This window comes from Aspergillus novofumigatus (genome assembly GCF_002847465.1).
Source record: "Aspergillus novofumigatus IBT 16806 chromosome Unknown P174scaffold_3, whole genome shotgun sequence".
NCBI lineage: Eukaryota > Fungi > Ascomycota > Eurotiomycetes > Eurotiales > Aspergillaceae > Aspergillus > Aspergillus novofumigatus.
Window position 1 is genome coordinate 3305936 of NW_020194276.1, and position 22869 is coordinate 3328804.

Here is a 22869-nt window from a genome sequence, read left to right on the forward strand (position 1 = left end):
TACATCTACATCTACAAGCAAAAAATGAAGATCCCAGCTCTTTTCTCGCTCCTCACCCTGGCCTCTGCCGTCAGCATCCCCGTCCGCAACAATGGCCACAGCCACAGCTACCGCACCAGCAACAGCACCAGCAAATTCTCCGTCATGTCCGCTCGCTCCGCCTCGCCCGTCCACTTGCTCCCCCTGAACGCTGCTCACGGTACCTTCTGGCTCGGCGAGTCGCCCTCCACCTTCTGCCCTGAGTCCGTCGAGAAGGTCGGCGGCTGCCCTCCCGGCACAACCACCCGGTTCGCCAGCGAGTCTGCCTTGGTACGTCCTTGCCTATTCCTCATATGTTCCGACCATACTAACAAGACACAGGACGTCGCCGTCCCAGGCGGCCAGCGCATCTACGTCGACCCCCGCGGCGCCCTGCGCTTCACCACTGCTCACTCGGGCTACATCCCCCCGGCTCCTCCACCGGTCCCTTCGTCTACACCGCCGGCACGCCGTTCGGCCACTTCGCCTACAACGGCCAGGGCGCCAGCGGGTTCGTCGCTTGCCCCAAGAGCAATGGCACCGCCACGCACTGGCAGGTGTATGCCTCTGTTGCGAACGTTACCGGCAGTGCGGAATGTCTTGGTTTCGATGCTTTGGCCGTGCCTTCGAATGATACTCGGGCTGCCGCTTGGGAGTATATCTAATTTTGTGGTACTAATGTGAGTGGACTGAATTGGTGTGCTAGATTTTGTACGGAGTAGCATAGCTTGACCCCAGGTGGGAAACAAGTGGAATTGGTGGTGGTCGTTGGAATAGAGTCAACTTCACTGGACTATGACCGTTGCTCCTGTCTGCATATGAAAGAATAGAGGTGTAAGAGCTTGTCACTGTCTTAAGCGTAGCTCTAGACATCGGATCGACCTTTGCTCCTATAGTCGTTGTCTGCCTGGATGTAGTAGATAAACTGCTATGGATCTCGTATACATTAGAATATACTAGAGTCAATTGTATCCTCGCTCTCTACTCCGTAATATCTGCCGATATGTTGGACTGCATAATGGAAGGGACTGGGGTATGCAGGATAGGCGGTATCCACTTATCGGTCAGTGATACAAACCTTGAAGAGTGGATTCTGCGGTTCTGAGGATAGGAAGGAATGTTGGACAGATTGGAGATTGTGTAATAGACAAGACATACCATTGCATTCTGCAGGAGTAATGGTATCTGGTGTTTCGTGCGTTTCCTTTCAAACCCATGAGGTTTCTTCTGAGGGCACTTTCTGAACTATGCCTCGAGGACTATCGAGTATTTATATGTCGCAACGTCCATCTATTAGGGTTCTCCGTCGCAACGCCTGTGGAAATTTCCTTACTGGGTATTGCATCTTTTGCTACGTCTACGAGCCCACATATGCATCTCAGTATCGGGATATTCTGTCGAAGAACTCACTTCATTGTCATAATCCAAGCACATCGTAGCAGTCAAGGAAGCCAACAATACCAAACCCAGCAACTCAAACAGCCTCAACCAACCAAACCGATTGCAATAACAAAGAAAACATACCTGTCAATCTCCCAATCCCAACCACTCATCCTTATGCTTCTCAACAACCAACCTGCAACTGTCAGCAACCACAGCCAAAACCTACCGAAACCCAAGCGCAGGCTTATACCCCACCTGCCCATCACTCGTATACATATACCGCTCAATGCGTCTCTGCATATCACTAACAGCCATATCCATCAGCACCTGCCCATCCAAAACATCAGCCCCGCAGTCAAAATCATACCAGATGCCGCCGGCGACGGTACGGTCCCAGTTCGGCGCGAGGGTCGCCTGTCCGCGCGCGACGCACTCGATCATCGCGCCGAGGAGGGAGTAGCTGTTGGCGAAAAGGCCGGTGATCGGGCAGAAGATCCACCAGGTTCGTTGGCCGGGGAGGTTAGGGCGGTATCCTGTTTCGTAGGTTAGGCAGTCGTCTACTGGGACGAGGTGCGGGGCGGAGGGGTCGTGGTAGGCTGTTGGTCTTTGGTTGGTCATTTTCTTTTTTGGTATTGTTCTTGGGTTGTTCTTACCCGGTGCTTGACTGGAGTAGAGATGTGAACGAGGAGGTCAAGAAGTTGTAGAGGATGTGTGGGGTTGTAGTGAAGCGAGGTTCGAACAAGTAGAGAAGAGAGTAGAGCAAGAGCAGGATATCCAAAGGATGATGGTGACGAAGAGAGAAGTCCATCTTGGGCTGCTTTCTCTCGAAATTTATATCCATCGCGAGCAGAGAAATGAGACGCAATCTGTTGATATGAGACATCAGTTCGGTACATCACGACAAGACGGCGATGTCTTGTAGAGAAGAGAGACATCTAACTTGAAAGGATGAAGATAGATGTCCTATATATCAACCAAGAGACATTAGAGACATGAATGGCATAGGTAGAGAAACTGCGTGAGAGATGTCTTACCACGGATTGAGAGACATCATGTCGAGGCATTGTCTTGAGTCGATTCCGGGGAGGGAACATCCCGAGGTGCTGGACAAAGAAAGAAATATGACGGAAAAGACAAAACGAGACATGCACAATGGCATTGTGATACAAATATCTCGATTTGTGACTTGTTGAGTTGAACAATGGGAAATTCCTTGTCATTGTCTTGGACATCAAGACAAGAGATATCATGTCCGATAGCTAGTGAAGTGGATTCTGGCTTCTATCTGTCAGCCTGCACGATACCTAGCATATCATGCAGTAGATACTGCTTCGCACTCTGGTAATACCGTCAATGAAGTCCTTTTTGGTCCAGGTACAGGTTTAATAAAGAACTCAACTACTTGGGAGGTGACAAAAGTATGGGTTGCTGCCTATGTTTAATGATTGTGCATATCGATCTACAAGATGGCTTTGAAGATTACTGACAATGTATTGATGCTAAATGTACAGTACAGGGGAATCATCAATCATCAATCTGGCACCACGCTCAGTGTCACAGGCTACAATTTCGACGCCGTACCCGGGGTGGAAATCTCATTGTACAGCAGACTGGTAAGGAAGTCCGCGTAGTCCTCACCCGTCACCTGACCGGCAAAGTAACGGGCCGCCAGCTGGTACTTGTTGCCCTTGGGTGCCTTGGCGGCCAGGCTGTCGGCCTGCTCCTGGAGCAGACGCAGAGCGTAGGCCTTGTCGATCTTCTTGCCATCGGAGCTGGTGACCTGGTGGTGCACCCACTGCCAGAGCTGAGACCGGGACACTTCGGCGGTAGCGGCGTCCTCCTACTCTTAAATTAGCAAGATGAAGTGAAAGTAAAAAACTGGAAATCACATACCATCAGGTAGTTGATCGGGATGCAGCCAACACCGCGGAGCCAGCCCTCCATATAAGAAAGACCAATGTTCAAATTCTTGCGGATACCCTCCTCAGTGATCTTGCCAGGCACGTTGGTGTTGAGCAGATCGTTGGCGGTGATGTTGACGTCCTCCCGGCGGACGAACAGCTGGTTGGGAGTAGGCATGTACTTGTTAAAGACCTCAGAGGCAATGGCGGCGAGAGCGGGGTGAGCAACCCAGGTACCGTCGTGGCCGGCACGGACCTCACGCAGCTTGTCGGCGCGCACGTTCTCCATGGCCTTGTCGTTGGCCGCGGCGTTGTCCTTGATGGGGATCTGAGCAGCCATACCACCCTGCGATTGTCAGCTTTTCTCCGTTGATCAGGCAGACGCGAAACTTACCATAGCGTGAACACCACGGCGGTGGCAAGTCTTGATGAGCAGCTTCACATAGGCATCCATGAATGGCACGGTCATGGTGACGTCGGAGCGGTCGGGAAGGACAAAGTTGGGGTGCTTGCGGAACTTCTTGATGAAGGAGAAGATGTAGTCCCAGCGGCCGCAGTTGAGACCGGAGCTGTGGTCACGCAGTTCATAGATAATCTGCGCATGTTAGTACACGGGCACCAAAGCTAGTTGTAGAGTATCCTTGACTCACCTCATCCATCTCAAAAGCAGCAGTGATGGTCTCAATCAGGACAGTAGCACGGATCGTTCCCCGGGGAATGCCAATGTAGTCCTGAGCGAGGTTGAAGACGTCGTTCCAGAGTCTGGCCTCGAGGTGGGACTCCATCTTGGGGAGGTAGAAGTAAGGACCGTAGCCGCGAGCAACCAGCTCCTTGGCGTTGTGGAAGAAGTAGAGACCAAAGTCGAACAAACTGCCGGAGATAGGCTCGCCATCAACGGTAAAGTGCTTCTCGTCAAGGTGCCAGCCTCGAGCACGAGCGATCAGGGTGGGAAGGGTACGGTCTGTGCGGAGCTTGTACTCCTTGTTTCCTTGCTTGAAGTCGACCTGACGACGGATAGCATCGTACAAGTTGACTTGGCCGTTGATCATGTTCGACCAGGTAGGGGCACTCGAGTCTATGCCTGTCAGTTTGTTGTCTTCGAATACAGCCAAATGCAAGTGGGCTCACCCTCGAAATCCGCCATGTATGTCCAGACATCCGCATTCAGAGCATTGACGACCATCTTGCGGTCCGTGGGACCAGTGATCTCCACGCGACGGTCAACCAGACCGGGAGCGGGAGGAGCACCCTTCCAGGCGTCATTTTCACGAATGTGCTTGGTCTCGGGGAGGAAGTCAGGCAGATGGCCCTTGTCGATCTCGGCCTGCCGATCGATACGGCGCTGCAGGAGAGCTTTCCGGGTAGGGTTGAAGGTGCGGTGGAGGATGGCGAGGAAAGCGCAAGCTTCCTTGGTGAGGATCTTGCGATGCTCGTTGTTCACGGCGCCCAGGATGGCGACATCCTTGAGCTGTACTTCGATTTGGCTCATGTTGATATTGTCTTTTGCAATGATCAATGGCTGAGGATGATGTGATGGATGAAGAAAGTCACCCAAATAAAGTTCAAGAAAAAGAAAGAAGAGAAATCAAAGCCCGGCGCAGCGCCTAGACGACAATATATAGAAGGATCGCATGCATAGTTCCTTCGGGAGTACGAATGGAGACTACGTCAGAACGATGAACAGCCGCGGCCCATTGGAAGTTTGGACCAACCATGGGCGAAGAACGGACACCTTGGAGGTCTCCCATTTCCATTCCAGTCATCCAGCTGTAATCGGTAAGTTATTCTCATGATATGGGGAAGCGTTCTTCAGGGAAACTGTGGAAAACATCCTATCACTGATGGACAACAGCCAGTCATCGTGCATAACCAGCCCTGGATGAGCGGAAGTTGACTGTTTCGGAGGGGATCACATGACTTTCCCGCGGATATCACTCACACTAAGCCGGAGCAGGAAGTTTAAATTACCAGTTATCTTACTAGCGTGTATGGATCTTTCGGCCGACTCCCCGCGTCCTGCCTGAGGTGTCGTTCGCTTCCCCTCACCCGGGGCCGCCGCAGACCGATCGATATCGGCAGGGGTTGTTATCATACTGGTAATACTATTACTATATAATCATTGAACGTACTCGAGGCAATTGAATTGCTCGTGGAGTATTATGAAGGGATCAATTTCTCGGCCGTTTCGGTGCACCGCTCAATCCACTGAATACGGACTAATCGTGACTGAAGGTATCAACTCCAGATCAAAATAGATCAACCGAGGGATTCGTCCGCATGCCCGAGATCTCCCTGAGCCGTTGAAGCCGCGGTCCAACGTCAGGATGATCTAGGCCTGAACCCTGCAGCTGCATATCGGCCTGTCGCTGCCTCAGGCGCCGTCCGACTTGACCCGATGGAGTCATCCTTCCATCAGGACGACTACTATCAATACCACAATCAACACCAACACTCAACAGATATATTTAATAATATCAATATCAAGGATACAATTTACTTTTGATCTGAATACTGACTATTATATCAACTGTTGTATCTAGTGATTTGTGACATTGCGATTTTGCGTGTTGGCATGCGGCATGTGAAGATGGTTGACTGCATGTGATATTCTGTAAGTCGAGAACAGAAGCTCTAGCTTCCGGGCCTCATTCCGATTTGATATACGCTCGGGAGCAAACGGGGTACCTGTTTCAGACTGATCGATAAGAGACAAATAGAGATCAATCACGCTTTACTACGTGCTCTCTGCATGGTATCAATCAATACACAACACTCGCTGAGACATCAACTCGAAGATACAGCATGATCAAGCTAAACAGACTACCAGGGTATATACAACAGCCGTTGGACCGTAGGACTCGTTAGACCGTTTCGATGTACCGCCGCACCTCCCTGTCAACTGCGTTAGCATAATCCCTGTCGTCATGCATGCGGAGAACACAAACCAATCAGTCACCGCTTCCTCCCACAGGTGCACCTCATGTTCCCGCGTCCCCCAAAGTGATCCACGAATTTATCACCAAATACCTCTCGTGCAACGCTGTCCTTGCGCATGAATGCAACCGTCGCCTCCTTCAATGTTTTGGCCAGTCGGACGCCCTGATCGCTGGCACCACCCATGTCCTCGCCCTTGGACAGAGGCGGGACGGGAATCTCCAGCTTCTTCTCGACGCCGCGCCAACCCAACGCGACAATAGCGGCTAGGACAAAGTGTGGGTTCGCGTCTGCCCCCGGCACGCGCACCTCGAATCGAGTTGCTTTCGCGCTGGCTGTGGGCGGGGTGATCAGCCGGATGGAAGCGGCCCGGTGCTCCAGACCCCAGGATACGGTGACCGGTGCCCAGAAGTTCTCCACCAGCCGCTTGTATGAGTTGATCGTCGGTGCAAAAAGAGGCATGATATCCGGAAGGCCGGTGAGAATACCTGCCAAAAAGTGTCTTCCCAGGTCGGAGAGGTGCGCTACATCTGGATAGGGCGGGGATGGGTCAGGCGTCGGGCGGAGGAACGCATTCTTTCCATCTTCCGTAACCAGCGAGATATGCATGTGCCCGCTGTTGCCAGGCAAACCTTCGCGTGGTTTTGCCATGAACGCTGGCGTGATGCCATGTTTCGCGCCGATGGACTTGACCACGTATCTGAAAGGTCAGCAGTCGCCAAAGCTTAGTATTCAACGACCGACCGACTCACTTGAATAACCCAGCCTTGTCTGCCATCTCCTTGGCTTCCCCAAATTGTAATGCCTGAACGCGTCAACCATGCACTGCTCAACAGCCAAGGACACTCACTGCCTCAAATACACCAGGCCCGCTTTCCGTGTGCCATCCCTCAATCTCGCAGTTGAACTGCTCGCATGCGTCAAATATACCGTAGTAGTAATCCTGATTGTGTATGGGGCGAGTAAGACTGTATCCAAACATACCCTCCGTCAGCGCAGGCAACGCTTCGACAGGGTTCTTTTGGAGAAAGGCGGCGGTCGCGGAGGCATTCCGTTCGGGTGTGGGGTAGTCGCCTGGTGCGCGGAATTGATAGAACTCATACTCCGCTGAATCAATCAGTAAGCGTTTCGAGAACGTGATGGGAAATCAAGGCAGAGCACAACCTACCCCCGGCCATAGCACGGTATCCCGCTGCCTCCACCTTACTGAGCGCCGTCTTCAGCAACCCCCGCGGACAAGCAGAAACAGGTTCCTTAGTCTCCGGATCAAAAAAGCTGACAAGAAAGAACGGAACATCGCTCTCCCAGGGGATTCGGCGAAAGCTGCTCAGATCAGGCACCGCGACAAGATCCTGGTATCCATTTTCCTTATTACTGATCGCAAGTTCTTTAAAGTATGTCCGGTCGTGCATGTCCCAGCCAAAAATCACCGAGCAGAATCCGAACCCGTCAGCGGCAATAGAGAGGAATTTCTTCTTGGAGATGAGCTTGCCGCGCAGCTGGCCGTCCACGTCGACACCTGCCAGCTTGACCTTGGTGTCATGTTTGAGTATCTCGGCGACATTCTCGAGGGTCACTTCGCGGGAGGATGTGGACGCGGACATGGTGATTGACAGGAGTTCCTGGGACGGTAAGTTGGAGTCTGTAGACGGCACTATGGACAGGGAATGAACTCACCCGCGTGGTGGCAGGGGGTTGGAGATGCGGAAGACTGAGGCTGTGTCAAGTGTGGAGAGCCTTAGAGCCTAGGTGCCTTATCGGAGCTTATCAACGGTGTGTTGGCCACATCGGTCCGATTGCATATTGGAGACAGGGGGTAGGAGCCGATGTAGATAAGCGATCATGATAGTTGCTTTTGAAGTACAGAATAGCAGTTTTCTGTCTAAATGGTTGAAGAGATAAATAGAAGATGTCTTTAGTCCACGGTCTATATTCTTGCATACGAGCATCGGATTATCGCCAGCTGTTATCATCACCGGCCTTCCGCCGATTAGATAATTCGATCCACACTGCCCCCCGCGTCGGAGCTGTGTCACAGTATCTCTCCTGCTGGCTGCGACTCCTGACCGTCTTTTCCTCCATAGAGACTTGAGTGCTCAATTCCTCCCATAGATTGTCTGTCATTTCTTGACATCCTCACAAGTTCATAGTAAGACCGTTTCCGTTCACACGCCCCCTGTCGTATCTATCAACTACCCCACACTACGCAGCCTCAGTTACTGATCGAGCTTCACAGACAAAATGGCTTCTCGAGGAAGACTCCAAGGCAAGAATGCCATCATCACTGGTGCCGCAGGGTAAGGCATCATCTAATCACTCAATTGACATACTGATTGATTCCCCGCAGTGGCATCGGTCTCGAAACCAGTATCCTTTTCGCTCGCGAAGGGGCCAACGTCCTGATGGCGGATATTTCCGCACCGGCTCTCGAGAAAGCCCTCGCCAAAGTGAAGGAAGTCGTCCCCAACGCCCCCGGGTCGAAACAATCAAGTGCGATGTCTCCAAGGAGTCTGAAGTGCAGGCCATGGTCGAGTCTCAGGATAGCTGGGGTGGAACGGACGTGATCTTCAACAACGCGGGGATCATGCACGCTGATGACGCTGATGCGGTCGATACACCAGAGAAGATCTGGGATCTGACACAGAACATCAACGTCAAGGGTGTCTGGTTTGGCTGCAAGCATGCGGTGCTGAGTCTGCGTCGTCACAAGAAGAACAGGGGTAGCATTATCAACACAGCGAGTGTGGTTGCTCTGGTGGGAAGCGCCACGCCCCAGCTGGCCTACACTGCCAGCAAGGGAGCTGTTCTTGCCTTGACTCGGGAGTTGGCGATTGTCCATGCTCGTGAGGGTTTCCGGTTCAATGCTCTGTGCCCTGCTCCGCTCAAGTAAGTTCGTTTCATTCCCAGATAGCGAGATGTGCTAACCAGTCACAGCACTCCTCTTCTGCAAGACTGGCTGGGTGATGATCAGCCCAAGCGTCACCGTCGCGAGATTCACTTCCCCACAGGCCGCTTCGGCGAGGCCATTGAACAGGCCCATGCGGTCGTGTTCCTTGCCAGCGACGAAAGCAGTTTCGTCAATGGAAGCGATTTTGTCGTAGATGGAGGCATGACCAAGGTATGACTTCTACTCCATGGCTCAAACAATCATGCTGACAACAACAGGCATACGTTACCCCTGAAGGCCCCGCGACTGCTGCTCCTAAGAACCTTGGCCATTGATCTCATCTCGAGTAGCTATCAGTTCACATGCCATCGAATATACCATTGAGCCTAATCAGCATCCCTGTTGCAACATGAGATCCGCCAGAAGTAGTATACACCTCATTCAAAAGGCAAATAACTCCAACCGCTACAGCCATGTCTTCCATCCCTTCGCGCTGAAACACCAAATCTCCTTCTGTATCACCACTCGCAGGCCGCAAAAAAAGATCCTCAAATTTGATTCTCAGCGTATCCCAAGCAACAACCAACCCCTCCTCATCTCCAGAAATACCAACCTCCTGCTCCTTGATCGAAGATCCGCCCTCTGCGCCCAGTTCTCAATTACAACCCTCCGCGCCGTCCTACTCACCCCAACAACCAACACCGCTCGTACCTATCCGTCCGACTGACCAAGCCACCGCTCCTTGTGCAGCCGCAACCGACCCAACGGCTCCTCAAATCCCGTCTCAATAACGTAATTCAGCCATTTGTGTCGCAGTCACCGTCGTAGCGTCTGCCCCGCCACATACGAAGCATTCGGCTCTTTGGCATACGGCCCATCTTCCAGCGTCGCTGAGCCTTTCGCGATGAGTTACCCAATTTGAGCCTCGTACACCCAATAAGCTCTGCAAAGTAGCTCCTTGCAATTTCCAGTGGGAGCTTGGGTCGGTTGATGATTGGTTTACGTATGTCTGCGTTGTAGAAGATGTGTAGGGGCTGGGGTCGCCGCCTGCACGGGGGTCGATGATAGGGTTCGTGATGCGTCTGGGGGCTCGGAGGAGAGGATGATTGGGGTTTGGTCGAGTTGGCGGTTGGACGAGAACGACGGTAAGGATGATATTCTAACTGTGGTGATGTAGTTAGGGGTTGCATGGGATCTTCGTCGTATGCTTTTGGCGGATCTGGAAGTTGGAGATATTTGTACTGCTGCTTATCGTATGTTGAGGCCCTCCTTAATCGGTGATAATGAGACGATACTTTATTTGAAATTCTGGAATATATTATATTCTTGTACTAAATCCTAAACATTGGTACAATCTTCAGTGAGCATGAGCTAGTCGATTTTGATGTACTGACAGTATATTAGGGGCTCGCACTCAATGATTGCATGGACTCTCTCTGGCTCGCAGGCTTGCCCCATGGGACTTCCCTAGGTCCTCGTCTGGGGCCCTCATTTCGGATAGAGTCATGTTAACCTCACGGCAAGAATTTGGGGAGCTTCGTCGTTGACAAGCCTGAGCTCATTCGACCAAACCATGCTCCACCTGGTAACTGCTGCCTATTCATTGCTGCGATCCGCCACTTCGCCATGTCCGTTCGATAGTCGGATAGGGCCTCTTCCCAGGCAGTTTGCAGTTGGATATACATGTCCAGCGCGCATTTCATGCGGTGCCATTCAGTCGAGTATTCTTTGTCAAAACGAACGTGTTCTTCTCGGAGGGCGCCACCTCGGACGTCGGTGATGTCGTAGATTTTGTTCGAGTATACCGAAGCATCTTAGCAGACAGCCTGGAGCCAGTCAACAATTGCAAAATTGACGATTTCCTCATCTGATGCAGGTATGATGCTGCACCCATGGATGCACTTTGGGTCAACAAGTCTGACCTTCTGCTTGTGAGCCTCTTGACTTCTTTGGCTTGCCAGACTTCACATATCCCAAGCGGCAATTGATCCTCAGTCCCTTTGGGAGTCACCCTGTGGCTGGAACTCTGATACTGATCGCTTCCGGCGTGCATGCCTCTCACTCGGCGACACTTCATTTGGAAGGCCACGGTGTCATTTGCGCCTTTGTGAGCTCACCGTCCCTCTGCGTCCTAAGCTCCGCTAGCCGCGTATCGATGAGCGCGCTTGGACACAGAATCAATGTCGGGCGATGCATGTGCGAGGTATCTCTCTCCGCAGCGAGTGATGCATGCCAGAGCATCGTGATAGTTGTGGTCGTTTTGCCCGTTCCACACGCATCGGCCAGAGTGCCCCCGGACCTGCCACGGCTTCAGCCGGGTCAAGGCCGAGGTCTTTGCCGAGGGGGACCCCGAAGCAGAAACAAGAAGTCGTTTGGGCCCTTTGGCTCTATCGACATCGAAGGAAGGAGGGGGATGAGAGGCACGCGAATCCGAAACGAAGGGATCATTAGAGAGGGACGATGGCTTGTCCAGGCGGACTCTCGACGAAGGTGTCCCTTTCTTCAACGCAAACGCAGGAAGGTTGAAAATCTTCCCAGACCGGGTGCTCCGAACTGAAGAATCACCAGAAATAACGATTTCGGGAACATTCTGGTTGACGGGGGTACCTTTTGCGGAACGAGGACTCCTCGAGAGGCCAGTCTTTGACCACCAAGCTATCGTCATCGAGTGTACAAAGTCCACCTTGCTTGAGGAAGAACCTACACCAGTTAGAAAAGAATGAAATAAGAACGAAAAGAGGAACGGGGATAGTACAAATCCAGGTCTGATTTCTAACCACCATTTCGCCCAAGGTAAAACGAGCATTCTGCAGCCTTTCCATGCCATAAACAGTTGGCGCAGGAGCCAGCGAAAAGAGAACACTTTCTTCCAGTCTGGTCAGTCGTCACATCTGGCGCTGCGACGCACGAACCAAAAACCCCTCGCCCACTTTCACAGAGAGTACATGCATCTTCTTGTTCGATACCGCGACGCTGCAAGATGTACGCATCTCGATTGAATCGTGACTTCAACGGCTTTTCCAAAACCTTTCCATTCTTCACGGTCCAGCCAATCTCTCGAACATGATCTAAAAGCATCGCACAAGATTTCTGAGACGCCGTCAATACATGGTTGACTTCATCTAAGTCCTTGATGCCCAGCGGACTGGCCTGCTGGCCAAGCACGCGTCAGAGACAATCCTCCGCAGCTTGCTGGATAACCTCGACCTCTGCGTAGTCGGCTGCCTCATCTGCTGAAGATTTGTTGAACGCGCTGCCAGGACATTGGCTTCAGAAGATCGTGAAGCTGCGCCGCTAACTAGAGGAGGGCCTTGCCAGCATTATTGCACTCGATCCAGTGCGAGATCAAGTGCTCTTGAGATATCGACCAGACGTTCTGGGGTTTACGCAGTCCGAGGCGATGGACCCGCCCGACTGCCTGGAATAGCGTGTTTAGGTTAAGCCGTGGTTCAAGCAGGACGACTCGGCTGCACGCAGTGAAGGATAGATGTACTGGTGGCCTCTGGTAAACCGGAGACTGATTTGCCCATGAAGGGCATCAAATATGTCACAAACAGTTATGATCACATCACGCCATTTGAGGAAAAGCCCCTTGTCAAACATGTCCCGGATTAGATCTCCTATTTGGAGTTAGACGTCAGTATGTATATTCAACAATGATGGGAAGGTTAGACGAACCGGGACGGCAGCCTATAGCATTGGATGTCCCAGGAGACTGTACCATGGTTTATGGCGTTGTCTAACCAGGCTGTTGCCATCTTCTGGACAACATACTGGCCGGCCCAGGCTCGGAGGGATGACCGTCCCTTCACCAGCGAGCCCTCTTGTATCAGTCTATTGATACATGAATCGACTTTCATTGCCATCCCTGACCTTCCTTCTGGATCCAACCAGCACTAGGCCTTCGGTCCTTCAACCGGTCGAAAGCCCACCGTGCCACCGAGTCGTTTGTTTTGGGAATGTCCTGCAGGTCTTTGAATAAGTGTGTGTGTTCCAGCGAAACAGCCCTGCGGTCTGCGAGTCGATCTCCTCCCCCCAACCCCAAATCGCCCTGCAAGGTTCGTACTATACTGCTATGGTCGACTTTCCCCTGGCTCGTCGCCCAAGGAGTCATCTCACTCTCCTCCGCACGCGGGGGATCGTCGAACAGATACTCTTCAATTCCACTTAGTCGGCTTTGCCTCAATCGAACGGCCTTGTGATTAGCTTGAAGAGGATTTCCTCTTCGTCGTTCAGATACGGGCCCTGCAGATGGTGACCGCCGACAGCGTTCAACGCGCTCAGAATCATCTTGTAGCCCTTCGATACTAGGTATGAATAACTGTTAGCAATCATAGTACTCTTGTGTACAGGGAGAAAGTGAATGCTACCACTCTACTTGATTGCCAAAGGTTATCCCATATATGTGAATGAACTGTCGTAGCTCGTCCGTCGGGCCCTTTCAATCTGGGGCTATGGCTCGCCGCTCATCTACATCCAGAGGCAGAACATCCCCTGGACTAGCGCCAGGTCTGACCGACTGGCCAAAGAACATCCGCCGTGTTAGGCGTATTGCCTGAGTGCCCGGTGCTACCCCTTGTGGAATCGGGCCATGGTGAAAGACAATAAGGCACCAAGCATGGTAATGGCAGCACCGCGCAAATGGCTTGCGCGACGAGAAAGCAATGGAGGCCAGCCAAATATGATCATACAGTAGCAGGACTTGCTTGCAGGGATGCGCCTAGACAGACGGAAACCGATCGCCACTTCCCGGCGCGGCCAGTGTTTAATGGTGGTTGTCATCTTGCGAGGTTGGCATTGTAAAAGAAGCGCAAGATTTGATAGTGCACTTGACAGTAGTAGAGCAGGACCCTTCAGTCCAAGGGGCGTCCCGCGGTGGTTTGTATATGATATCGGGAGTGCTCTTCTTGGAACTTGAGCTGTATAACCCACATCCTTAGTATCCATACTTCGGTAGATGATCAAGATGTAGCTTTGTCTTTGATAGACTTACCTTTAGGGTACCGCGAAGACACAAAATGCTGTTCAGAACTGCACAGTTCTCTTCGTCTTTGCAAGTTGGAACGCTGCATGCGACACTGTACTACCTTCATTAAGCATTGATCATGAAGGTCCCACGAAATTACTTACTGCAGACACATCTCGCCGTCGACGTCGAATAAAAGCCCCGACGAGATAAGTCAAGGGCTTCGCCGCCATTCCTGAGCAACCTAGCCAACACCACTGTTAGCATGTTCATAGAACAGGGAAGCTATCCAAACATACAGCTTCACACAATGAGTGTCAGAGAATCGCCACCTCACGGCGGGCTATGGGGTGGCTCATCTTCCACTTCTCGACCGCAGTGAGAATGTCGTCCCCGAAGGGAGATTGGGGAAGCTCGATTGCGTAACCTATTCAGCTGTGCAAAGTCTGAGGGAATCGGGGAAAGCGGCGGACCAGGCGAGGGCCATACCAAAGACGATGCAAAGCGATGTAAACCGCCATCGTCGCTAGATGTGACCACTACCAGGAGAGCCACCTGCCCACGAACTGGGAATGTAGAGATCCAGATTCCTACCGACGCGGAGATGCAGTGAGCTCAGCTACGGCATGTGCGCATGTGAGTCCAGCCTGACCTCCTCATGGAAAGCATTTGTCAGCATCATCAGGTTGGAGAGATTGTTTATGTTTTCGGTTTTCATCCTCCCGTTTTGTTGGAAATATGATGCCAGCAGCTATTATGAAGCCATCTGCGCTAAGTGGCTATGATAGAATCATATTGGTTGTTATAATGTCTTTAGTAGGAAGTAAAAAGAAAACTACAGACAAAGTGGGAGAAGGAAGATTGCTCACACGGTAGATGTGTAGACCAACCATGGACTTCTTAAGAGGACATATCCAGAAGTCCATGTATGGGCTGAAGAAGAGATGAATGAATCGGCATTAAGAGGGGAGCCAAAGTACTAAATATTCACATAATATCATATCAGTTTATTCACTATCAGAAGCAGATTAACCAGCTAGGATCATTCTCCTTCACCGTCTTCCCTGAAACAAATAAACCAGTGAATCTACAGGCTACAGCTCAATGCTACTCACTGGCCACCCATTGATCGCATTATATGACTCCAAGGGTGTCGTCCCATGCAGCACCTCGTAATGCCTCCTCTCTCCACAAGCCTTCTGCCCCTGCAACGTAACACATTTACCCTGCAGTAGAGCAGCCACATGCTCTCCGACTTCTTTCCCCTCGTACCAAGCCCCATGCGCAAATCCGAAATACGCCGAAGACGTCGCCTCACCAGCAAACCACAGCCGCTGTACATTCGCTCTCAGGTTCTGATGGATCTCCAGCGTCGTACCAACCGGCCAGTTGGAGTAGCTGCCGTACGCCCAAGGCTCTTCCGACCAGCGCGGGTAGAAGAACCCTTTCGGTTCGGGAATGTGCCTGTCGGGGAACATCTGCCGGAGGACATCGAGGATCTCGGCTTGCGTTTCCGCATCGGATTGCCTCTCCACCCGATAGGCTTCTGCATCTACAACCGTCACGAACAGGATATTCGACCCGGGAAGGAACCCCTCCATCGACAGAGACTGGAACACGGGAAAGTACCCTCTTGTCGTCGGCGACGCATACAAAAAGAACTGCGTATCGTCCGGCCAGAACATCTCCTCGAACTGCATAAAGATCTTGGTATACGTGCCCATGGTGTACTTGTGGATGGCGGTTTGTTTCCACCCGGGTAGTGCAGGACGGAAGTTGACTGCGTGGTTCTGCAGAACACCAAGAGAGAATGTGCAGATGGCGTACGCTGCTTCTACACAGCTACCGTCGCTGTTGCGGATCGTGACGCCTTTGTCGGAGTACTCGATCTCGGTGACTTGTGTCTGCAGCCGGACGCGAGGGTCCATCCTCGGATCGCCATTCTCGCTATATAGAAAGGTTGCGGCCTCGCCGTTGATTATGGCGCTGTAGCCGCGGGGATCGATGACCAATTCGTTCCGTGCTCCGAACTGTTGGAAGGTGATATTCTCGGCGGCGAGGCCGAAGACCAACGAGCTGGTATCAGGTGTTTGGGCGGATTCCCAGTCTACAACTAGATCAGTCGTGTTGATCTCGAAATGAGGTGAGACGTACCCCAATTCCACCATTCCACCGCTTGCGCTGCCGAATCATCTTTCCGTGGCCGCCATCCAGCCAGTGCGAGGCCAGTCCGCGCCGTCTGATCCTGCAGGTTCTCGGTCATGATGCGTCCTGCTTCTCTAGAGGCGGTGCGGTAGGCCGCGGCATACTCGCGCTGGAGATGTCGATAGTCGGTGAAGCCGGTTTCGTTGTAGGTGCGTATCGAGCTGTAGTTGGAATGTGTGACTGTCAAGTTGTGCTTTCTGGCCTGGGGCTGTCAATATGTGCCGTGGTGCGGAGGAGAGACGCACCAGTTGCCAAATAGGGTTCTCTGAGCACGTTAGCATGAAGGGATCTTGAGTTCGACAGTACACACCTCTTACACCCATCCCAACTCCATGTACCTATTCCAGTCAACTCCATCTACGCATAGAGCTCTAAGGCTGCATACCCAGTTCGCCCCCAGCTCTACCACATACGGATTCCCATTCTCATCTTCTCCAAACTCTTCAAGTCTCAATCTACCCCCAAGTCGATCTCTATACTCGAGAATAATAAAATCATCAATGGATGCATTTGCCATCGCTTGCTGTTACAGTCAGTCGCTTTCATCTCATATCGAAATATAGTACTTACAGCAGCGGTAATCCCTGTTACTCCACCCCCTCTTCTACCGTCAGCACTTGTCGATATACAGGATAAACACTTACAAGATAGCCACTGTAGTCCTCGTACACCTCCCGTCCTCCCTCATAGGCACCTGCTGCGCCACATATCCCTCACAAGTCCGCAGTATCCAAACGGTGACAAAAGGAAGTACATATCTCAGCCGCATCTTCATCAACAACACCGAACAGTTCCGTAGAAAGACAGAAAAACCACATCCGAATCCTCCGGCATATTTATCTTATTCCTCTCAGTTGCAAAGAGAAAAACAATTCGGAATGAGGCGTATAACGGACCACTGACACCTCTTTGTACCACTTCCGGGCACATGATCGACGGGCGGGATATCTTGTGATCGAATCAAACGATGCCTTGGCATGTAAGGCTTATCGGGACCACTGGGATCTGTCCACCAGGGATGAGAGGACTGACGAAGCGGGTAAGTCCAGGCGGAATGGTCATGATTGTAAGAACTTATTGGTTAGTTTGTTAAGATTCGAAACTGAGGTGCGAGTTTCTTGGTGCTGCCGGAGAAGCAAGGGAGTAGTCGACTCTAGGCGTGGATGATTGATGAACTTGATGAGTGGTCTTGTTTGAAATTATCAGATGATCAGATGGAGGTTTATTTAGTATCCTCGTGATTGTTTCTACCTATGCAAACCGCCAGGAGCAATTATATACCGCGCAACGTCTTCAAGCTACTCACAGTGTATTGGCCCTTTGCCAATATCCCTAGGAACATGTGCACGAGTCTTGGGAAACTGTTACTGGAACTTGCAGGAAAAAGAAAGTTCCTAGATCAAGCCAAGAGGTCATTCTGCCCTAATGTTGTCCATTTCAGAAGCAAATCGTCCACCGCATCAACAGTTCCCTTGACTTCTGGCGCTGGCTTCGTAGCCGGAACTGGGGTAATATCAACCTCGAACACGTATCTCTCCAATGGCGTTATCTCGCTCCTGGGAGAAGCCTGTTGTTGCTGAGCCTGTTGTTGCTGAGCATTATGATGGATCTGCCTCCCGATAGCACGACCAGAAGCCACGTTGGAACCGATACGGGGACGGACGCCCTCGATAGTTCCTTCGTAGTCGCAGAAAGCTCTGTCACGTGCACGATATGCCTCGATTCTCTCATTGACCATTTCGAGCGAAGGAGCAGGATGCCCGATCTGACCAGCGTAAGGGTCAAAGCCCGATGGCTCTAAAGGTAGACGATCTCTCTCAAATGCCTCGGGAGGGAAACACGTATGGCGTGTAAACTCGTCGACTCGTCTTCTTTTCGCTATGGCTTCTTTGCGTTGTGGCCGTTCAGCCTCCTCAGTGTTGTCATTCTCTTGAGTTTGTGTCTCGACGTCCGTCTCAGAAGAAAGACTAAACAGCGGATCTTCGAACAATCGAGTAACAATCTCCCCGTGAGCCCGTCGAAATCCCTCCACCTCGGCCGCATGCACCTTGACCACTCCGTTCCTGAATCTTGAATACCGGCTCTGCTCAATGCCCGTCCTGCACGCATCCACTTCTTGGAGTAGCCGCTTGATGAGCTGGTGATACGTCCGGAGTTCACGTAACGCATCCTCCTGTGCCAGGGACTCATACGGAGGGAGCGTATCTTGCCCAGCTGATCCGTGGTGGTTGATATCGGCAGACCCAAGAGCCTTGACCAACTGGTCGAATCGCGCCTCGCTCGCCTTTTTCTCCTCCGCCAGCACCTGAATCAAACCCCTCTGCTCCTTGAGAACAGACGACTCCGCCCGACTGCAAATCCGTCAGCTCTTACTCTTACGTTCCCGAAACGCAAAACTCACCTCCGCAGCTGCCCCGCATACATAATCACATTCAACAGAAGCAACATCGTTGACTTCAACCTCTCCAGATTGCCCCTCAGCAAATCCAGCTCCCTCTCCATCAACACAAACCCCAACCGCCTCGCCGCCCGCTGAATCGCATTCTTCGTGACGTCCGCCCGCGACTCATCCACCGCCGCGCTAATCCGCCTAAACACCTTCTCGCACTCGCGCAGCACTTCCTGCGCCGTCTGGAACGCCTGCGCAGAATACAACCGCGTCTGCTCGTCCTGCTTGAGATTCTCGCCTAGTTGGCGCAGGATACTACAGGTGAGCGCGACCTCGGTCGAGAGGCTCTGTGCCGATTGGTCGGCGGATTTGAGCTGGCGGTAGAAGGTGCATAGCTTGACCGAAACCGTGGCGCCGAGGTCGGCGATTTGCAGGATGCTGGCTGCTATGCCGAGGATTTCGAGGCCGGACATGCTTTGTCTACTGCTAGGGCACCATTGGATGGTGCTGTACTAGGTTAAGAGGGTATAGAGTGGTATTGTGTGTGAGGTGGGTTGGGGGAGTAAGCTGAAGCTAATACCCCGCTTTACTAGTAATTCACACTAGCATATGAGACTGAGACGCATAATCGTTGATTATGTAGAATGACTCTGTAAGTCCCACCGATCATCTCTATATTAATAATGTATACATATCGAGAGGTAGAAGTCTGCTTATTTATATTGATAAATGAGGTTTTCTTGTCCTTTACGTGTGATGTCATAAGGACACCATGCTTTGATAGACTCTCTGTACTAGTAGGATACGTCACTCTTCCCAAAATCTTAATTAACAGAATATTGACGATAGCTAGGTATTCCTCTGAACAAGCAATGCCTTAGGCTATGATCAATAACCGTGGACTGTGGCACAGGTACTATCAATAAATCAAGCTTTCTCCCCCGCAGGAAAGATGGCCTAACCATGGTTTGCAGCCACAGGGCATAAGATCTAACTAGATGATGTAAACATGACATGACATAAATGCATGCCCTCTTATTTTAGGGACATGACTGCATCTCGGTCTACTCAAGTATCATAGATATACCCCACCACTAATGACAAGCGGCATGTACGCATATGCAAGTAGCATACACTCATTCCAACGACGGATCTCCGAGCACCAGAAAAAGCGATGGCAGGAAGAATACAAACTCGCCGCCTGGTCGGGTCCTACTTCAGAGGTATTCTGTCGTCCTGTCTCCTGCCGCACACCGCTGACGACTTAGATCCGATACACTGGTATCACCGCTAAAAGAGTCGACGAGCATAGTATACATCTTGTAATCGCCGTCCGAGACGCAGTCTACCCGCTGGACTTTCTGGAACATCGATTCCATATCCCTGCCAAGAACCTCGATGCCAACATCACGGAGTTTATCCTCGCGCAGCTCCGGAAGTACAGCCTGAATCATGCAGAAAAGTTCATCGGTACCTGCCTCCCGACAGAATTGACGGACCTTTGTCCCCGACTGGCCTCCCGGCTTTGGCTAGAGCTCGATGTGATGCCACTGGTTGTACCGCAGCATGACGCGCTGGGTGGTCGCTACGAGCAGGAAATTCCATGGGAGACACGGGATGCAGATGAGCAGGCGGAGTATCTGGCCATGAAATGCGTGAGGTACACTCCATAGCACGGCCGGGGCTGGATCTCGTTAATGCAAGCAGATTGTTCGGCCCGAATAATATACCACTCCTGCAAGTTGGGTTCCGTGGGTTGGTCGAAGTGGACTCTGGATTCATGATGCATCTGGCAACGCTCGATGATTACAAAGGCACAGTCAGCGAGCGGACATGGGTGGCTCTAGAACGGCTTGCAGGACAGGTTCGGGGGAAGAAAATCCGAATTGCCCTCTTCAGCGCAACACCCCAGGGAGGTGGAGTCGCCCTCATCCGCCATGCCTTTCTTCGACTGAGCAAGCTCCTGAACCTGGACGTGCAGTGGTACGTGCCGCAACCGCGATCCGGCGTGTTCCGCATCACCAAGATGAATCACAATATCTTCCAAGGTGTTGCAGAGCCCGACGACTATCTAACCGCAGAGAATGAGGAACAACTCCGACAATGGGTAAGCGTCAACAGCAAACGCGCCTGGTCCTGTCCCGGCGGACCTCTCGATCATCCCTCCAGCGGCGGTGCACATATCGTCGTGGTAGACGACCCGCAACTGCCGGACCTGATCCCTATTTCCAAGGAGAAGGCACCAGACCGGCCGGTGATCTTCCGCAGCCACATCCAGATCCGAGTGGACCTGGCGTGCACACCTGACACACCTCAGGCCAGATCATGGGACTGGCTATGGCATCGTGCGCAGCATGCTGATGTGTTTATCAGCCATCCCATTCCAGCCTCTGTGCCGCCCACTGTGCCGAAAGCGATGATCGGCCACTCTCCCGCCTCGACGGATGTGTTGGACGGACTCAATAAGGAAATGATAGATTCCGACATCGCATACTATGGCCGGCTGTTCAACCAGTGGTGCCACGAAACAGGAATGCCAACGATCGATTATCCGACCGACGAGTACTTTGTGCAAATCGCCCGGTTCGACCCGTCAAAGGGAATAATCGACGTCTTGGACTCGTATCACAAATTCCATACTCGTCTGGTACAGGCTGAGCCGGACAGTAAGGTCTCGAAACTAGTCGTCTGCGGACATGGGTCTGTCGATGATCCAGATGCAAGTGAAATGTTCGACGTGGCCATGGACCATATTCATAAAGTAATGCCCCATCTCGCCGATAAGATCGCTGTTGTTCGTGCGAAGCCATCTGACCAGGTCCTGAACGCGATTCTTTCCAAGTCAAAAGTTGTCCTTCAGCTCTCCACCCAGGAAGGCTTTGAAATCAAGGTCTCGGAAGCACTCCGCAAAGGCAAACCCGTGATTGTTACGGACGTTGGTGGCTTGCCGTATCAAGTTATTGATAACGAGACGGGATTTATTGTCAAAGTAGGGGACACAGACCGAGTCGCAGAATGTCTCTATAATTTGTGGACCGATGAAGACTTGTATCGGCGAATGCAGGAAAAAGCCCCTGGTTCAGTCAGTGACAATGTCACGACGGTTGGTCTGGTCAGCTCGTGGCTCTATATGATTCGGAAACTTCTTGAGGACCATTCATGGAAACCTGGAAATCGACTACTATCCGATCTGATGTTTGAAGATTTGGGCTTAGCATCGATTGACACTTGACCGCTCCGCATCAAGCTACAGTGGTGTAGTATGGCGAGATTGCGACAATAGGACAAGGGCTTCCGATCTCATTTCCTTCGCGGGTTCAATATTTCCCCGCCCCGGTCGCTCTTCTCAACCAAGAGGTACTTGATAGCGCAGGATACTGCCGCATGAAACCCAAGGTAGATGTTCTCCTCCAAACCCAGCGAAGACGCAATGAAACCGCTTGGATCCACTCCTTTCTGAATCAGAAGCTCAACCACATCATGGTCACATTTTCGAATGGCACCAGGAAACGGGAGATAACAGATTCTCCTCTTTTGTTAGCCATGTTTTAAGAAAAGCTACATCAAATGCATGGCACCCCGACCGGCGGCAAACCCCGAGGCCCCCTGGTTGGTTGACTCAAGCCATTGTTCAATAGGGGCTCAACATTTCGTGGATCACCTCGCAAGGCAGCTTGCCGCAGAGCAGACATCTCCTCGTCCAAAATAGCATTCGTACCTCCTTGAATAGGCTCTTATGGCATTCTTACTTATGGGATAGATGAAGTCTCAAGGGTATGCGATGAGCTGAGGATAGTCTTGGCCAGATCCATGATGACCAAGAGAGATCTTCAGAGTTAGAGATGAGAGGAATAGTGTTGACGCGTAGGACCCCCTCATATTGGTGTCCTCAGGCGTCCAGTATTTCAGAATTGACAAAGATCACTCCGCCATCATTGGATCTACTACCCTATAGCAAGTGTAGAAATCATCCGGGACGTCCTGTTCAGTGCCAGTATAATAACATCTGCTATAAGCTTAGTATATATTAGCTTAGTACTGCCATTGAGACTAAGTCATCTTTCATATGCTTGTCAAACTGTACCCAAGTGAGAATTAAGTAGCGGATGACAGTCCGCCATGTCATCAAGGTCGCCCATCGACCTATATATTGCAAACCGAAATCTGTGGGCGAAAGCGGATGTTA

General features: G+C 51.7%; 10 protein-coding genes across 10 annotated transcripts; 3 read left to right on the forward strand and 7 right to left on the reverse strand.

Annotated features, from left to right (window-relative positions):
- Positions 1-24: 24 nt before the first annotated feature.
- P174DRAFT_503203 (putative IgE-binding protein) lies at positions 25-683 on the forward strand (the record flags this gene model as incomplete). The annotated part of the gene is made up of 3 exons (XM_024831144.1): positions 25-309; positions 361-462; positions 519-683. The coding sequence occupies 3 exons, from the start codon at positions 25-27 to the stop codon at positions 681-683; spliced, it is 552 nt and encodes a 183-aa protein (XP_024684544.1).
- Positions 684-1623: 940 nt separating this feature from the next.
- On the reverse strand, positions 1624-2209 carry P174DRAFT_419846 (uncharacterized protein; the record flags this gene model as incomplete). Its single annotated transcript, XM_024824807.1, has 2 exons — positions 1624-2005; positions 2055-2209. 2 exons carry the CDS (start codon positions 2207-2209, stop codon positions 1624-1626), a joined length of 537 nt encoding a protein of 178 aa, XP_024684545.1.
- Positions 2210-2962: 753 nt separating this feature from the next.
- Positions 2963-4791, reverse strand: P174DRAFT_419847 (malate synthase; the record flags this gene model as incomplete). The annotated part of the gene is made up of 5 exons (XM_024824808.1): positions 2963-3241; positions 3295-3648; positions 3697-3897; positions 3953-4377; positions 4431-4791. The coding sequence occupies 5 exons, from the start codon at positions 4789-4791 to the stop codon at positions 2963-2965; spliced, it is 1620 nt and encodes a 539-aa protein (XP_024684546.1).
- A 1372-nt stretch (positions 4792-6163) lies between these two features.
- On the reverse strand, positions 6164-8360 carry P174DRAFT_419848 (glutamine synthetase family protein; the record flags this gene model as incomplete). Its single annotated transcript, XM_024824809.1, has 6 exons — positions 6164-6194; positions 6280-6936; positions 6989-7041; positions 7087-7343; positions 7405-7858; positions 8304-8360. The coding sequence occupies 6 exons, from the start codon at positions 8358-8360 to the stop codon at positions 6164-6166; spliced, it is 1509 nt and encodes a 502-aa protein (XP_024684547.1).
- P174DRAFT_440562 (putative short-chain dehydrogenase/reductase family protein) lies at positions 8307-9816 on the forward strand. Its single transcript, XM_024827080.1, has 6 exons — positions 8307-8385; positions 8473-8533; positions 8584-8695; positions 8728-9122; positions 9171-9354; positions 9402-9816. Exons 2-6 carry the CDS (start codon positions 8478-8480, stop codon positions 9456-9458), a joined length of 804 nt encoding a protein of 267 aa, XP_024684548.1. The 5' UTR covers positions 8307-8385; positions 8473-8477; the 3' UTR covers positions 9459-9816.
- Positions 9817-9890: 74 nt separating this feature from the next.
- On the reverse strand, positions 9891-10394 carry P174DRAFT_440563 (uncharacterized protein; the record flags this gene model as incomplete). Its single annotated transcript, XM_024827081.1, has 1 exon — positions 9891-10394. A coding segment is annotated over exon 1 (191 nt), but the record flags the coding sequence as incomplete, so codon positions are not given.
- Positions 10395-11895: 1501 nt separating this feature from the next.
- On the reverse strand, positions 11896-12243 carry P174DRAFT_366716 (DUF3716 domain-containing protein; the record flags this gene model as incomplete). The annotated part of the gene is made up of 1 exon (XM_024822126.1): positions 11896-12243. A coding segment is annotated over one exon (348 nt), but the record flags the coding sequence as incomplete, so codon positions are not given.
- Positions 12244-15144: 2901 nt separating this feature from the next.
- P174DRAFT_450303 (putative flavin containing polyamine oxidase) lies at positions 15145-17462 on the reverse strand. The gene is made up of 7 exons (XM_024828923.1): positions 16939-17462; positions 16865-16895; positions 16680-16817; positions 16605-16632; positions 16540-16559; positions 16244-16496; positions 15145-16196 (listed from the first exon to the last, which is right to left on the reverse strand). Exons 1-7 carry the CDS (start codon positions 17067-17069, stop codon positions 15184-15186), a joined length of 1614 nt encoding a protein of 537 aa, XP_024684551.1. The 5' UTR covers positions 17070-17462; the 3' UTR covers positions 15145-15183.
- A 65-nt stretch (positions 17463-17527) lies between these two features.
- P174DRAFT_405109 (uncharacterized protein) lies at positions 17528-19205 on the reverse strand. The gene is made up of 2 exons (XM_024824058.1): positions 18696-19205; positions 17528-18645 (listed from the first exon to the last, which is right to left on the reverse strand). Exons 1-2 carry the CDS (start codon positions 19154-19156, stop codon positions 17694-17696), a joined length of 1413 nt encoding a protein of 470 aa, XP_024684552.1. The 5' UTR covers positions 19157-19205; the 3' UTR covers positions 17528-17693.
- Positions 19206-19438: 233 nt separating this feature from the next.
- On the forward strand, positions 19439-22220 carry P174DRAFT_149547 (glycosyltransferase). The gene is made up of 4 exons (XM_024821158.1): positions 19439-19596; positions 19658-19906; positions 19952-20343; positions 20391-22220. The coding sequence occupies exons 2-4, from the start codon at positions 19781-19783 to the stop codon at positions 21913-21915; spliced, it is 2043 nt and encodes a 680-aa protein (XP_024684553.1). The 5' UTR covers positions 19439-19596; positions 19658-19780; the 3' UTR covers positions 21916-22220.
- Positions 22221-22869: the final 649 nt, after the last annotated feature.